Consider the following 16,911-nt stretch of genomic DNA (forward strand, 5'->3'; position numbering starts at 1 on the left):
GGATGATAAAAGAAGGCTATCAAACACAACCAAGATGAGTTATTTAGGGTAACAAATATGAAAGCCAGTTGAGAAGGGTTGATTTCTTTTTTATTTTTTTTTTAGTATAAACTGAATTAAGAAAAAAATCTGGTTTTCTAATACAAAAACTAGCAGCATAAACTGATGTTTCACTTTGTAGCTTTGAAACAAAAGACACTTTCATAAAGTTATGACTAAACTGTGATACAGTTTCTATGGAATGCTCTGTGTGCTAAAAAGCAAATTTTAATTTCTGGAGACCTGAATTAATTACTTAAATTTTAATCCTATTTTGTTGGTGTTTGAGAGACAGAGGTAGGCATCTAAATGAGTGTTACATGTCTAAGCTCCCATTGCAATAAATGGAAACTGGAGAGCAAATCAATGAACCAAATATAGGAGTCTAACTTAAACTGGGAGCTTATGTAACTAGGATTCAAATCATTTGCTTGCTTGTGGAGAGCTGCTGCCACTTGAAATGGCGCAGTGCACCAGCCATCTGTGTGGGTCTGACAGATACAGCACAGGTGCCACAGGGATTTGTGTCCTTCTGCAGCACCAGCAACAAGCCAGGCAGAACACGCTGGGGCCCTTCATGACAGATGCAAGCGTGGCAACCGTGTACAAATGGGATTTGGGTTTTGCTTCCCTGTGATGTCCTTGAGTTACACTTTGTTAGAGGCTGGGACGGTATGCTGGGGAAATACTGTTCCAAGTCTGGCTTTTACTGAACTCTTCCATAACATCTTCGGTTAGCTCCTATTTGATTAACAATGGAAGATTGTCTGGATTCCAGGTGAATCAATAAAGGAGAGTTGTAAGGATAGTCATCTGTCTTCCCTTGTGTATCTCATATTTTTTAGCCTTTCTGCAGAAGCTTCAATAATCAGCTTTGAAATAGGGTAACATTTCTGAGCAACCTGACAAATACTTCTAATGCTTAACACATCCATTGATTTGAGTCTTTAAAGTATCACACTATAAAAATCAAACAAAGCACCTCTGAGCATTTAGCTTTCCTCTCAAGCAGTAAATATTGATCAGACTGGACAAGTGTGGCAACCCTGACTCTATGAAAAATTCATCTGTATGAAGCATAGTCACACACTGTCATCTCTGTCATACATTTGTCTGCTCAAGTCAGGGAAGAGAGAGGGCTGCTGCCATAGGAGTAGCCTATAGGAATAGGAGATTCCTACCTGCTACCCAAGCACTCCTTGGGAAGGAATGGCTAACTCACTAGAGACTTCTTTCTGTTGGGGAAGCTTAAACAAATACCTTAAATGATTTTTAATAGCTGAGGGATGTGGACTGCATCTCACTTCAACATACTGATGAGCTGTGGGATATGACAACCACAGCAAGGAAAAAAATCTGAACCATTTCAAGTTTTGTACACTTTGAAGGACACATCTCTAGGTGTCTATTTCATCTGTTTGCATCTTTCCCATTGCATTGAGGATCAGTGACAAATGTTGCTAAGCAGTGATGACTGAGTAATGATAGTGTACCTTTTGATTCCTCCACTTTGGAGAAAGGATAACTTCGGCTCTAATAATTTTATGTCTAATAATCTTATCTCATAATCTTCTTTACAGGAAAAATTACTCTGCATGATTTAAAGCGATGTAAGCTGACAAATGTGTTCTTTGATACTTTTTTCAACATTGAAAAATACCTTGACCATGAACAGAAGGATCAGTTTTCTATGTTGCGGGTGAGTATGAGGCTTTAAAAGTCTTTATAGCTACGTGCTTAGCAATTAATACTGTTTAATTAATTTAATTAATTAGATGCTTTGTCTAACATGCAACATGATTGTTTAGGATGCTGAAGGTGAAAGTCAAGAGGTCTCTGACTGGGAGAAATATGCTGCTGAAGAGTATGATATCTTGGTAGCAGAAGAGGCAGCAAATGACCAGTGGAACGATGGGTAAGAATGCAGCAGGACAGTTAATATGAATCCTCTCTACTAAAGCACAGCCTCACCACCACTATGATTCAATTAAAAAAGAATAAACACATCTTTCCTAAAACTCTTATTCTAGAATGCATCTTTTAACAAGCTCTTGTTTTTAAATTTATAACTTGGTGAATTGAACCTTCAGATGATTTTCGTTTTCTGCTTACATTGGTGGTGAACTCATGGGAAAAAGTCAAGGTGCTGCTCTATTTTAGTGTGCATAGTGGAGTCTTAGTATTTAACTCTACTTTGCCCAATGTTTTTCTCTGAAAGAACAGCTGATGAGCACATAATGCCTTTATAAAGCATTTTAAAGAACAAAAACACAGTATCTAAAGCTCATTCTCTGCACAGTCCTTTTAAGTAGATGGAAAAAACATGTGATGAAATTCAGTAGTGGATGGGAAGACATGCATGAACGCGAGTCACTCGAACCCAGGAAATGGTCAGTGGAGCAGTGTGTCAGTGTGTGCTTTGAATCCAGAGCTGCATTTCATACTGGAAAGTTCAGCTAAATGCAGGGAATTATTACAGAACCCTTGTGCTGTTCTGGTTATGCTTCTTTATTATAATAAAGAATATGGGGAAGTCTGTTTTTCCTGCAGCTGCCTTGTTAGTGTTCCAGTATTTAGGCACTTCTTGTCATAGACGCTTTCATTTTCTATTTTCTTTTTTATTTCTTTTTTTCTTTTTTTTTTTTTTTGTCTGCTTCTAGGTATGAAGCAGAGCTGAATCCTGTAGACCATCAGAAGGCCAGTGTTCTAAAATATCAAATGGAGAAAAGACCATTCTTTGAAATGCCTTCCCATCTGGCTGATGTAGACTTGGATGAATATGACTATGATGAGGATTTTGAATAGAGGTTACTTATGGTCAGCACTTGCAGAAGAGAAGGGACAGTCTGCAGCAGGTCTGCTACACACTGATAGGTTTCAGTGGGGTTTCTTTCCCCACTGAAACATATCATTGGGGAAAGAAACACTTTCTTTAGTTTTGTGCTAAAAATATCTAATCACTACACTACCTTTTAAGTAAAGAAGTGCATTTATATGGAATGATGAGATTTTTGTATTTATTCAATAGTTTATTGTTTGTAAAATAGATTAAAATATTTATTTTCAGATGTTGCATAATTCTTTTTTGGAAGAATAACAATATTTGACTGAAGAGAAAAGTAATCTACTGTTTTTATGAGAACTGTATAATTCTCTTTAAGCTGATGTGTGGTGCACTGACCATCTCCCTCTCACCTGTGATGAACAGGTATTTCTGTCCTGGTTTGGGAGGTAAGGAGACAATTTACACCTGCAGTGTGCTCATGCTCATAGACAGCCATCTTTTAGGTTTTATGCCTTGGCAAGGAAGAGACGTGACAATGAGTGCACAGTTCAGCACTCATTTACAAGCAGAGTTTTGTCTGACAAGCTGTGCATATTAGTAGAATACACTAAAGTGAACACCCAAGACAAGTTGTTTTTCTTTTCTGTGTAGTCTTTTTTTGCCCCAACTTTAATTTTGCCCATTTAAACTTTTTTTTGTTGATGTTAATCATAAAATGATTATTTAACAGTGAAGTCTGAGTGTTCATACTTGATCCAAAATGGGTGTGTTAATTCATGCAGAAGGAACCAATTTTTTTTTTAATCCTTTGTATAAATGTTACTTGATCAGTGATGTGCACTAATTTGTTGTGGGCATTCAATGCTTTTGTCTGTCCTTCCCTTTGCTTGTTTGCTATTGACACATTCCATGGATATTCATCAGTGTCACAGCAGCTTGAAATTGTTGCGTCACTCTTAACTGTTAAACAGGTTTTGTTGGGAAAAAAAATGTACAAAAAGATGTAAGTTATTTTTTTGGTTGCAGTGTAGATCTTTTAAAATGTTTAGAAAACATGTTTGTATTTTCAAGTAAAGATTTTCATACATGTAATTTAGCAGTTGTAATTTTTACATACTGCACACAATTCATGTCTTACTAATAAAGAGCCATTCACCACAGGATGGGTTACACAGGTATGCAGTCTGGTTGGATAATTACAATAAGCTGCATAAGCAAAGCAATCAGCCTCTAGAAGGCTTCTCTTCATCCAGAAGAGTATTTGCTGAGCAGCTGGGAGAAACCTGTTGTGCTCAACTGCTCACACCAGCTCCTGCACAAACCTACACACCCAGTTTCTTGTGTATCAAGAAACTCACTGCTGAAGTACTGGTGAACCTCACTGAGGGAAACTCAAGTAATTATAATACCATTAGAAGGATTTTGGTTAATTATTCCAGTTTTAAGACAGACTCACCAATGTCAAAGTGTTCCAGGGCTGGCTGGATCCCTTTCACTTACTGCCCATGGTTTGGAGCTTTTAAACAGAACAGAGAGCATTTCTGTGACATTCTGTTCCCTCAGGGAATGGATGACCAACTGGCATTGCAGAAGGTGATCCTGAACATCTGTTGCACTGCAAGAGCTGCATTTTCCTACCTTAAAACTTTGCTCAAGAAGGGGTCTTGTAACTGGGCAGCAGACAGCCACAGGCTTTCCCAGCATGCAGTGACAGATCTCTGTCACACAGCACTATGGTGCAGGGTTGATCTCTTCTGCAGAGCCTGTAGCTGTTGTTGCCACTTTGTGTTTAATGAAGTGCCTGGTAAATCCTGCTCTCCATTATACTTGTGCTAACCAAGTCCCTTCTTTCCTAAATAGAAAGTATCCTGCTGTTTTCAGAGAAGTCCTTTTTCTTAAAATATGAGCTTGAGGATTACTGGACCTTGCCTCTGCAGGGTAATTACCATCCCAATCCCACTGTTACCAAAATTAAAGTATCCATATGTTTGATATGGTTCCAGGTACAACTGTTTTCCTAGTCAAGCTGTATTCTGCCTACCTGGTGAGTCCTTGGGCCTAGATCCACAAATCATCCACAGATGGATGAGGGGAAACATCAGTACCGCAGTCCAGGTAGGGGGAGTTACTGATGGAATCCTAGAGGAACCTGACCACCACCTCCCTTGTGTCAGCCTGCACACCATGCACAAGGAAAATCATGGATTCAATCTGTGGCCACTTCAGTGTACCCAATACCTGGGCAACAGTCATGGCTTTCACTTCCATCTTCATGGGATCTTTCTGCTCAGCCTGTGGAATAACACAACAAATGCAAAGGCCAGCACACATTTGCTGTCATTCATTCTCCATCACTGTGTGGGAGCATCACTTACACATTCAATACTAATGGATAGCAATAGTTCTGTAGTTTATTTTACATAGTTACAATCCAAAATATATATATTTATAAAATAAAGCTGATATGATTACTGTACAATTCCAGAGAATAGTGAGAAGGGTCAGTGAAAGCAGTCCCCACTCCCCAGCCTCCTGCCACTGAAACACTCTTGAGTGACAATCATTTGCAAATTCTTAATGCAAAAAACCCTCTATTTTTGAATGGCCATATTTACAGTCTATTTACATTGTCTTTCCAGGCTTTTTCCAAGTAAACACCACATGATCACTGTAGGAAGGTCTTCCAGAGGAAAAGAGTCAGCTGGTCCATTGTTTCTTTCTTTGTTACTCTGAAGCCTTGACACAAGTTTTCCAGGAACATGTCCTGATGCTTACAGACCTCTAACCACATCTTTCTAAGCACTGAAATTCAGAAATACTTTCAGATGCTGATCCAGGTTTTCCATTTTACAGACAGGGATTGGCACTTGCCATCAGCCAGCAGGTCCCAGTGCTCACAGGTGGGCCAGGCTCTTTTCTCCCCTGCACTGGGTGCAAGGAAACACACAGATCTCCATTTGGTTATCTTAAATAGAAAAGAACATGGCCAGCAGAGCACTGCCCCCACATGGTTCAGACAAGTTTGTCTCACCTGGTTGTGTCTTTGATTCAGTGTTTGTCAATACCCTGATTCCAATCCTGCAGCTATGAGCTCTTCCAAGGCAGCATCAAGGATGAGGATGCAGCTGAGTAATGATGCTCCAAATGCCCAACCCTAGAGCTGCAGCAGCCACCTCAGTAATGCCCACAGCCAGCCATGGTGAGAAATCAACCACAGTGCTACAAGCTGGTTCTGGGTGGATGCCCATGCGCACAGAGGCAACCTGACCCATGTCTCCTGCCACCTCAGTTGATGCTCTCACACCACAATGACGAGTTAAACAATTTGCAGATAAAACACAGCATGTGCTTCACTTCTGTTCATCCTCTCAGTGTCTTAACTGTCCTATATCACAAGAAAAAAGAGATTAAGTCAGTCCTCTCCTATGAACGTGTAAGAGCCCATAAGGAATCTGAGTATCAGTGTAGCATCGAACCATTCAGCAGCTTAGCCACAGAGCCAGCTCTTATAAAGAGCTACAGCTTCCACAAAAGGAAAGAAGCATTTCCATACCCCAAAAAGCCCAGAAAAGGCACAACAGGGAAAGGCACCATACTGCCTAAGTAGTGCAATTTCTGTATGGCTTTGATCTTTGTCCATGGAGTTAAATTCTTCTATTGTCTATCTTCAGTAGGAGCTGCTTCAAGTACATGGGCCAAAGTGTGTACATTTTAACATGCATATAACTGAAAGGAAAGGTAGAAGTCCCTTTTTTTTTTTCTACTCCTCTTTAAAAATAAAAGCCCGCCATATGTTAAAAAAACCTTGACTGAACTTTACAACAAAAACTCATTTAAAAAGACAAAAATCATGCAAAGTCTGAATGTGGTGGTCAGATCCCAGATAAACAGTCACCGGAAATCAAGGGGTTGCCTGACTCACTGCAAAAATACTGTCTGCCAAACACAGTTATGTTCTGAAGTGCAGACAACAGGGGGAAAAACCTGAAGGAACTGTTCAGCCCCCTGTAGTGGCTGACACAGAAACCTTTAGGGAGCAGAGGGGTTGTGATTAGCTGCAGCACAGGATAAACCTTTCTCTCCCCTCCACCCTTTTCCTTGTACAGTCACTCTGCAAGACCCTGCTGTACAACATCCTGAGTCCTTGCACTCCACTGGCCCAAAGGGCTAAAAGTCCTTCCCTGCTGCAATGACCTAGTCCCAGGCTGAGCTGAGGCCAGGCAGACAGCTGCAGCTCTGCCAGACTTGGATCCCAAAGGCAATCAATGCCCATGAGACAAGCCCCTGGCTATGCTGGTTGCCACTCCAAGCCCACAATGTTCTCATGCTTCCCTTCAAATCCCCAGTTTGTTCGGGGACAATTTAATCTGCCCAACAGCCTTGACTGGAAAAGGGCAAGAAACGTGGGATACTCCAGCAAGAGCCCAGGGCTGTTCAGTGATCAGACACATTCTGAGTTTTTCAATGCAAAGAGCACAATGCAAACACCATTTCTGAAGCAGATATTCCCTGCAGGCCATACAGCAGTGCCATCTCTGCAATGTGTCAGTAACACAAAGCAACTGCAGCAAATGGCTCTTAATAAGGAAAGCTTTACAGTATGGGGAAAAAGAAAGGGGATCCTCCTCCTAATGCATCCAAAGTGACATTCAATCCTTACAAATGTCCTAAGGATGTCTAGATGTTACAATAAAGATTGCCTCTAAAATGTGGATTGAGCTGAAGGAGGAAACTACAGTTGCAGCTGGAAAGGGAAGAGGGCATCCCCCTTTTCTCATCCTGAAAAGGGCCACAAAAGACCAACCCCCTTTGCTGCTGCATGGCTACCCAGGAGACTCTGACCTGACATTGACCCACCTCAACTACAGCTGTCCTCAGAGCTGGAAAACCAGCCAGAATTACCTGGTCTGTACCAACGACATCAACATCTTCAATTGTGTCTTCTGGACCCTCCTCAGAGATATCTTCTGTCTTAACCTCATCTTTGCTGGAAAAGAAAAACAAACCAAAAAATAGCTAAGTCTTGAGATATCTCATAACAGAGGCTGCACATGGCCCAGGTGTGCTTAAGGCAGGGTATTTCACATAATTAGATCTGCTGCTGATTTCCATGTAAGGTAGCCTAAAGTTACTGGCCCAGGATTTCCCAGTATGAAACAGGTTATGCTCTGAGGAATTTCAATAAAGCAGTTCAGGAAAAAAACACTGGTTTAAACAGGGGCTACCTTCATGTTTAATAATTTGCTCTATTTTACTTGTATTCTCCAGGTTCATTTAACATGTGTCCAAAAACCTGGAAAAGTATGCATCTTCCCAGGATTTGTGTTTCACCTTTTAACCTAATAGGGGAAATGGCCCCTAACACCTCAATAAATTAACTGAATTAAAGGAAAATACTGCAACTGAGCACTTTGATTGCTCAAAAGTAGACTCCAGACTCCCTATTTCTGCAACACCTCTCTCACATCCAAGCTGTGTGCACATGTTGGTGTGCAGCATGCAGACTGTGGCATGTCTGCATGCTGCACACCAACACTTCTCTAAAAGAAAGCCACTGGTTAATAGATCTGCAAAGACAAGAATCCTCCTTCATTTCCAGAGATGCAGAAAACATTGTCTGGCTGCAGCAAACAGCTTGAGAGTAACCTGCACCACACATCTCCAATCTGGACACGGGAAGTGGGACAGGGAACTTTCTTCCATCTTTGGCTTTTTCTCGGCACACCTGATATTACTCCAAGAAGGCACAGAAGCCCTGTGACAGTGGCAGGAGAAAGCAGCAGATGTAGATATTGGACTAAGGAAAGAAAAAACCCAACCTGTCCTTGGGACACAGCCCATAAGAAAGACAGGAGAGGCACACACCCTGAACTCATGAAGTATTACCAAAAAACCAGAAGGTGGATAGGGGGACCCCAAGTGTCAATGCCAGAACAGGTGAAGGAGCTTGTAAGACATCAAACTCTCACCAGTATCTTCTACGCATCCCTCCTGGACAAAGGAATGGCAAATGTTCCTGCAAGTGCATCTCTTGAGATTTCAGCCTCTTTCTGCTTTTCCCTGCTGCAGAGGAAAGCTGGGAAACACACTGCTGTTCTGGGGCTTTCCTTCCTGCTTCAGTATGGCTGGTTTCAGGCAAAGACCCTGCAACAGAGAGTGAACACAGTCATTCTGCAGCCTCACCCTCAGAGGTCTTGAGATGGACATTTCCAGTATGTTCCCCACAGCAGAGAAACAATTGGGCCAAGCTCAAAAGGACATCTGGAGCAAAGCATTCCTTTATTGAAAGAGACAGCTAAAAGCCACTTAAAAGAAATCCATTTAATTTGCCCACTGGTCATTTTTGCAATCCAGATTTATGAACTTGGCCCTGGTCCATAACTGCTATCAGTACTGCTGAGTCTATATAATGCTCAAGAAAGCAGGGCCTTTGGGGATACAAAGGAACAAGCTCTCTGAAGGCAAGTCACTGAAAAGAAGATTCATGAGAAAGAATGAGAAAGAAACTAAAGGACACTGTGGGAAAATTTCCTTTCCTCCACATACAACCGCACACGTCCATAACACTTTGCATTTTTATTAGCAATTGTTTTCATAATGGCTTTATTACATTTTAACTAAGTCCCACCATGTCCATGCAGTGAATACTTCATTACAGATTGGCAGTCCATAAATGCTGCCAAAGCCTGGATGCAGCCCATCTAAATATAATTCTTTAAGGTAGGAGTATAATTTTACAGGCTCCCTAGAATTCAACAGAGAGAAAAACCCTATAAGATGATTTGGTCCAGATAATCTGGCCTGAAGATCTGAATCAACTTCTGGAAATACCTCTCCTGTCTCAATTATCTACAGGGCCTAAAGCAACAATGTCCTTAAGTTAACAATTAAAAGCAATTGACCAAGTCTCAGTGGCTCAGACAAATGCCAGATGTTAGTACAAAGCAGAATTCAGATAATCTTGAATTCTCCTCCCTCAGAGTCCTCAGCCCAACCCTATTGCTATTGAGTGATCAAGGGACCTGTAACAACAACAAAGCTGAAGGCAAAAACCACAGTTCAAACTGGGAAGTCCACATCATCCAACACACCATGGTACTCTGCTGCTAATGCAAAGCATTAAATACATTTTAGCATGTGCAAATTTGCTACAGCAAAGCAAAATACCAAATACAGCAGTTTTTGCAGACAGATAAAAAAATACAGCTGATCAAGAACTAGGAAGTTTTCATACCATTAGACAATTTCCTTTTGAAAGAAGATGTCTTAGATGAGCCCACAGGGGGCCACTCTCCCAAACTGCCAAGGACAGAGCTCTCCTCATCTTCATTTGCCAATAAAGAGTTTCTGTACCAGACCAAAGGCTGCCATTTGTCTCCTCTGCAGGGCAGTGGCTCTGTTATGTACCTCTGTAAGTAACTGTACCTGGAACAAAAACAAAAGCAGGCATAAGGAAACTCACTATCTTTCCATTCAATGTCTGGGGCAGGTATTCCAAGAAAGGATTTTCACTTTACTCTCCAAAGGTGCAAACAGAACTATGTTTCTGTGAAATACCTCACATCTCTGAAGTGTCTATTTAAAATACAAATATCTTCAAAGCTAAAAGAGTGCTTTTAGCATTAGAAACAACACAAGATCCACAGAAATTACAAAACTACATCAGCTTCTATAAAGAGTTTCCTGTGCAGGGAAAATCTGCCAATTGCTGCCGCCAGTAGCAACCTGAGCAGAGCAGAAATTCTGTGAGGATTCATCTCTTCTGGTGGCCTTTTCTACCTCATGGACACAAAGGAGATCCCAGGCAAGAGATGTTCCCTGTGATTCAGTAGTACAGGAAACAGTACAGGTCAGGCAATGGGGGCTTTATACCGTGAACATCTATTCTGTCAAAATTTAAAAAAAGAACAACCAATTAAACCATTTTTCTATATTATCAGCTCAAACTCAATCCAATCCTCTCACTAAAATGTCAAGTGTCTGCAAGAAGCAGATAACTGCTCTACAGTTGTGACAATACAGGGGATGTGGGAAACACTATCTCAAATCCTTGTTCTGTCTGATTCAGTCCACAGATTTGACATTGGGCCTTCCTGAATCCCAGATGAAGCTATCACCTTTCCCGGAGCAAAAAGGCCGTCTTTAAACGCTCTATTTGAAAAACAGGACATTTCCAACAAAGTCTTTTTGACCCATTCCTACTTAATAACAATAAGAAAAGAAAACTGAAGTCTGACTCAGGATTAGAAACCAGATATTCACCACATTTCAGCTACAGTTCATCACCTTAAAATCAAGCCCAGTGTTGTTAAAACAGACCCCACCTTAGCAAATACCAGAAGTGACAGTTTTAACACCAGCCTGTGCAACATATTATTCTTTTTTTTTTTTTTTTTTTTTGATTAGGAGAGTGGCCTGGAAAATATCAGACCTTTCATTTGCTTTGCAAAACAAGAAAACCAATGCTGAGAGGAGGTCAGGGTAAGCACCGGCTCCAAAACAATTAGAGTCCTGGACTCTAGGGGCCCCAGGGATCAAGAAACCCTGGTAATGGAATTTGTTGGTTTCAAACAAGCATGTATTGTAACTACAGTTTCAGGGTCTAATCCAACTGCTATCAATGTCAATGGAAAGACTCCTACTGATTCAGGAATCAGGCCCTTCATGCTGCTTGCTATTCAGCAATTCATTTCTTGTGTGCATTTTGTGGCACAGAGCAACTGACAAGCCAGGTATTTTACTGCTACAGCCTGTACAATTACAGGGGAGAGGGTTAAAGTCCATATACTTTGATGGTGTTGAAATACAGTCCTTTCTAACAAATGCTCATATTCTGTATCTCATCTGTTACAGGTACGTTCACATATGTTAACATACAGACCTGGACATCAATCCCATGATTAATATGAAAAATGAAAATAACCAGATGTTTGTTTCTCAAAGTTCATGTTGACCTAAAACATTCCATCCAATAATTTATGATGGAGCTAAACCTAAATATTTCTAAGAGGAAATATAATCTCCAGCCTCTGCAAGGCATTTAAGGCCTCCCAGAATAGAAACTGTTATTCTAGAAACATAGTACAAACATACTTGTGGATAAATTGCAATTTCCCTTCTAGCAAATTTTATTGTTTCCCATTTGTTCCCAGCAGCAGAGGGAAGGCCCAAAGCAGTAGGAAGTCAAGTGCATTCCCTGCTAAATTCTGTTATTTTCCACAAAACTTTTCCATTTATAAACCTACCTGAATGCATCAAATGTATCTGATACATTCAGGAATATACTTCCAGAACATATCCTCTGATCATGAGATTTAACATAGTCCTAGGAAAAAAAATATCAGGATTTAGCTTTGATCTGCCCCATCAACAATTAAATATTTCCCTCTTGCTTAATTAAAAACTACTCCCAGGAGATAAATGAAATGACAGTTTTTCAAGGATGGTTTAACAGAAATTTACTTATTGCATGGGTGTTACCACAGAAGCTTACAGCTCTTTAAAATACAGACAACATGGACAGAGTTATACAGAAACTGTCCAAACTGGGGCCTGGAGCACTTCCCCAGTGAAGACAGGCTGAGGGAGTTGGCATTATTCAGCCTGGAGAAGAGAAGGCTCTGGGAAGGACTCACAGCACCTTCTAGCACCTAAACAGAGCTGACAAGAGAGCTGGAGAGGGACTTTCTACAAGGGCATGTAGAGATAGGACAAGGCTTTAAATGGCTTTAAACTGAGAGTGAGTTTAGATTAGATATTAGGAAGAATTTCATGACTGGGACCATAGTGATGCACTCTGGAGCAGGTTGCCCACAGCAGTTCTAGACTCCCCATCCCTGGAAGTGTTCAAGGCCAGGCTGGATGAGGTTTGAGCAACCTGGTCTAGTAGAAAGTGTTCATCCCCATGGCAGGGGAGTTGGGACTAGATGATCCTTGAGGTCCTATGGATTCTATGAACACCAATTTTAGTAGCAGATCTCAAAGATTCTCATCTGAGAAAAATGCAAGAGTAGCAAATGAAGTTATCCATACCCATAGATTATGGGTCTGTAATCAGTATATGTTGACTAATTTTCTTCTGCATTTTGCATTCCAGCTTTGAATCAATTCTTTCAAATGAATTGTGTTGATGGCAATCATTAATAAATTGTGTCATGTGAAGTAACAGGAAAATAGACATTTTATTATTCTTGACCCATGTTACATAAAACCCGGCTGATGATTCCCATGGAAGTTCTCTGCCAATGTAAGACAAAGTGACACAGGAACAAGCAAGTTACGCAGAGCTCAGAAAGATGTGACAGATGGTTTTCCTCCATTTCTGCTGACTTCCTTTCAAAAGTAAAACTCTTCTTGTCGTGTACTGGAGTGATTTGCTCAGAAATGCAAAAAGGCAGATGTGTCTTACTGTATCACGTCTTCAAATATGTTTTCAGGAAAATGGAAATACCTGTTTTTTAGAGTATCTGTAACTAAAGTACTGAAGTGCAGAGATCCAGATCCAAAATGAACAGCACTGACTAAGGAAGTAATGCTAAAGGTCAAATAGAAGGAAGAATATTACTTCCATCTCAAAAATGATCAGAGCTGAGGCAGGTGAAGAAGGGAATAAATACATACCCATATATCTCTCCATTCAGGTGCATAATACCCCACTGATGCAAAAAGAAGGCTATCACTCTTATAGCATTAAATGTAAATATTTAAACCACTGTAAAACATGGGCCCACTGGATCAGGGCATATTCCCATGTAAATAGTAAATTCTTGGATTGAAATATCTATATTATGAAGAGTGTCACATATATTTTTATTCCAAATATGTTCCATGGAATTCATATAACTGAGGCCTGAAGTTGTGGAAATAGATAATTACAAAATAATGATCCCTGCATTATTTCTTCCACAATATTTTGATTTTCTTTTCTATTCAGAAAAGCATTCCTGCCACTTCACTAACCAGTCAAGTCACAAATCTCTTCCACCAAATTAACAGCCTTTCCTTTAGAAGAATTGCCATATGTGGCCATAACTTTGTGTAAGAAAAATCTAGAATGCTTATTGCACATACAATCTGAAATAACTGCTACTACAAAATTCAACAAGTGTGTCTCAAAGTAACAGCCTGAGGGGCAGATCGATTTCAGAGGTTCTCTGAAGAGCCCACACTGAAGTTCAAGTGTCCTTTGTACAGGGATACACAAATCACAAACCGTGTATGATGGTGTACAAGAACTGAACTTACACTAGTCTTTTGTCTGGCTTTAGCAGCTTGTTGGAAAATTCACTGATGATTAACAGAAAGCTCAAGTTAGGAGGCAAGCATTTTCCATCTACTCCAGCAGCTCCTTGAAAAGCAAATTCAATCCCTTCCCTATTGAAAGAAAAACAGAAAAAAAGAGAGTAATAAAACAGATAAAAGAGACAACTAAGAAAAGCAATGACCATGGACAACATGATGCTACATGGCACATACTTGTGTATCATGGCTATAGATTCTCTAGATTTCACTTGGTCCCAACCAAATGTTAGTGAAAAGCGACGAGCAAGTTCTTTGATGTTTGCAAAGGAAGAAGAGGAGAAGTCCACACCATTACTGCTGTCTTGGCTTTCTGCATGTGTCTGAAACAGCTGCAAGAGAAGTCTCAGATAAGCAAACACAGGTAATCTGACAGGCAAACAAAGCACCAGGCAGACAGAGAGACAGAGGCCACCTCTCACAGACAGGAGCCTCACAGAGGAGCAGGGAAGCCATGTGCTTCTGAAGCACTGCATGGAACAACGACAAGGAACTGACACAAAGGACACTGCTGTGCTCCTAAGACAGGCACAAATTAAAAATAAAAAATGATGTGCATAAACAGAAAATTGATTCCTGAAGATGATGGTCCTACTGACCTCATCTCCTCTTGGGTCTTCTGAAGCAAACCCCAGAGGCTTAATTTGCCTGAAATCCTTTCAGAGTAGCACAGTGCAGACACAAAGCAGCAAGTCTGGCACTACCACCGTCCCATTTCGGAAAGTAAGTGTAGGTCAAAAGCACATCTTGAGCTCAATAACTGTGCTTTGGGGCTTTTTTCCCAATAGAATATGGAAGTAGCTTGTTCTCATCAACCTGTTAACTTTCAAGGTCAGGCAAAGGCCAAAAAGGGCCTGTTGTCTATGTGATACCTAAACACGAAGTCCCGACTATGTCAGCAGAATATATGCAGCCAAATGCTGCTTAGACTCATCTAAGCTCAGATTTCAAGGGCTGGTTCACAGATCTAAGCCCCCAGCAATGTGTGTGAAATAAGCAAAGCTCACATGTCAGTATGCTCTCTGGATTACAGCAGGACTCCAGGCTAGAAGCAGCTCTGGCCATGGGCAGAGCTGGCAAAAGCAGCTGCTAAAATAGCTAACTGGCTATCAGTCAGCAGCTGCAAGCCCCAGCAACTGAGACCCTTCAGAAGGGCTGCAACCCACTTTCCTCCAGAAAAAAAAAAAGCTAAAAATACAGGGTTGGAGTGGCCAGACACAGGCACATCCATGGGTCCTCAAACTGAGAAAGAATTAAGGTAGTCCATAAAACATAGCTTAAGATCCTTAACATTTATTACACTTAAGAGACACCATGTCCCAAGAAACACTTCATAATCTTACATCAGTTCTAATATACTATGCACCTGAAGATTAAAAACATGACCAAAACACATCGTGGACAGAAGCACCTTTTAAGATAGGTGTAATAATTTGAAGGTTTTAATTATGACATGCAAAAACAACATACACATAGAAAGTGCAGGAAAGGAAGTAAATTCTGTCACTAGGTTTTCTAATGATTTTGAATAATTATAGCATGGGAGGTAAAAATCTTCACTTCTAAGCTATCATAAAAGCCCCTAGCCTCTTGCTTTAATCTTAACCTTACCTGCTGCAGACAGAGAATCAGCGTCTTGGCACTCCGAATTTTGTCATTGTACCTCGTCTTACTTAATGTTTCTTTAATTATGTCTCCAAAATCACTGTAGGTCTATTAACAGCAACAAAACAATTGAGAGTTATCATGCCCCTTCTTTAGCACTGGGAGAACACAAACCATGTGACTGTTCAAGTGACACAAGAGGTTCCTAAAACAGTTCCAATATCAAGACATGCAAGTTAAAGGATGAAAACTGGATCTTTTATAATATTTCATAAGTAAAGCTATGGTATGCTCCTTGAAGAGTAATGTGAGGATGAAAGTTACACTGAAATTGTTAAGTATTAACAACTAATTGCTTGTCAATTCTTAATTCAAAATTAATTGTAATTCTTTAAAAAAAGCAAAGCCTCATCAAACAGACAAATGGAGTTTTCTGCACTTTATCAGTGCTTGCCAATGAAGCAAAGAACAAGATTCATATTCAGGTATTTCCAAAGTTCTGTCAGTTGACTCAAGGAAACTGCCCACTCTGATGTTCTTGGCCCTCCTGAAACCCCCCTCAGAGTGGCTAAAACCTGGTCATCTAAACCCTGGGACTCATGTGAAATGTAGGCACCTGCATATGCACTGTGTGAGCTGTATGAATTAAGCTGAACACTTCAGTGTGAGAACCTCAAAAGATGAATCACCCTCCAGCTGTAAACTGCTGCTCTGCAGTGGCCTCTCTGGAGAAGCTGAGGAGCAGATGTCCAGACAGACACATCCTCTCCTCAATTTTCAGTTGCTTTGCCTGCAGTGAGGTACCTTTGTGGAACCAAGAGAGGAGATCTGTCCCACTCCTGCTTGATTCTATACCCTTCTGTGATTATCCCAGGACTCTGAGCCATAACACTTATTAACACCTTATCTTTCACAAACACTGGAGACACTTTCAAAAACTAAAATGCACTGGTAGGAAGAACAACCTTATCTAAAACATTACCTTCACATAATACTTATAGATCTCAGCAGCTGCAGTCATCTCTACCACGTTATACACTATTAACTTGCAATATGCTGCCAGAAGACTCCGCTTTTTGTGCAAGTCATCAAGTTTGCAAGCTTCATCCTTTCCCTCTTCTGTCAGATCTAGGGAAACAAAAGCATTGTTTGTAATTTGTTCTATTACTTTATTCAAGGTATGT

General features: G+C 40.6%; 2 protein-coding genes across 6 annotated transcripts in view; one reads left to right on the forward strand and one right to left on the reverse strand.

The window, feature by feature from the left end:
* Positions 1–3,916, forward strand: part of LOC132323772 (serine/threonine-protein phosphatase 2A regulatory subunit B'' subunit beta-like) — a 46,724-nt gene extending 42,808 nt beyond the window's left edge. For both annotated transcript variants that reach the window (XM_059839401.1, XM_059839403.1), the window contains 3 exons: positions 1,620–1,738; positions 1,848–1,954; positions 2,700–3,916. In XM_059839401.1, coding sequence (XP_059695384.1) covers positions 1,620–1,738; positions 1,848–1,954; positions 2,700–2,844 — 371 coding nt within the window. In that variant the 3' untranslated portion in view covers positions 2,845–3,916. The remainder of the gene's footprint in view (positions 1–1,619; positions 1,739–1,847; positions 1,955–2,699) is intronic.
* Positions 3,917–5,213: 1,297 nt separating this feature from the next.
* Positions 5,214–16,911, reverse strand: part of LOC132323771 (cohesin subunit SA-2-like) — a 58,192-nt gene continuing 46,494 nt past the window's right edge. For 2 of the 4 annotated variants that reach the window (XM_059839399.1, XM_059839398.1), the window contains exons 26-33: positions 16,710–16,855; positions 15,734–15,835; positions 14,300–14,454; positions 14,069–14,197; positions 10,059–10,249; positions 8,794–8,968; positions 7,727–7,811; positions 5,214–6,209 (exon numbers count right to left, since the gene is read on the reverse strand). In XM_059839399.1, coding sequence (XP_059695382.1) covers positions 6,201–6,209; positions 7,727–7,811; positions 8,794–8,968; positions 10,059–10,249; positions 14,069–14,197; positions 14,300–14,454; positions 15,734–15,835; positions 16,710–16,855 — 992 coding nt within the window. In that variant the 3' untranslated portion in view covers positions 5,214–6,200. Of the gene's footprint in view, positions 6,210–7,726; positions 7,812–8,793; positions 8,969–10,058; positions 10,250–12,069; positions 12,150–14,068; positions 14,198–14,299; positions 14,455–15,733; positions 15,836–16,709; positions 16,856–16,911 lie in introns of those variants that run through there. The other 2 variants (XR_009485432.1, XM_059839400.1) reach the window with 2 other exon arrangements.

Source organism: Haemorhous mexicanus, chromosome 2 (genome assembly GCF_027477595.1).
Source record: "Haemorhous mexicanus isolate bHaeMex1 chromosome 2, bHaeMex1.pri, whole genome shotgun sequence".
In the NCBI taxonomy this organism is placed as follows: Eukaryota; Metazoa; Chordata; class Aves; order Passeriformes; family Fringillidae; genus Haemorhous; species Haemorhous mexicanus.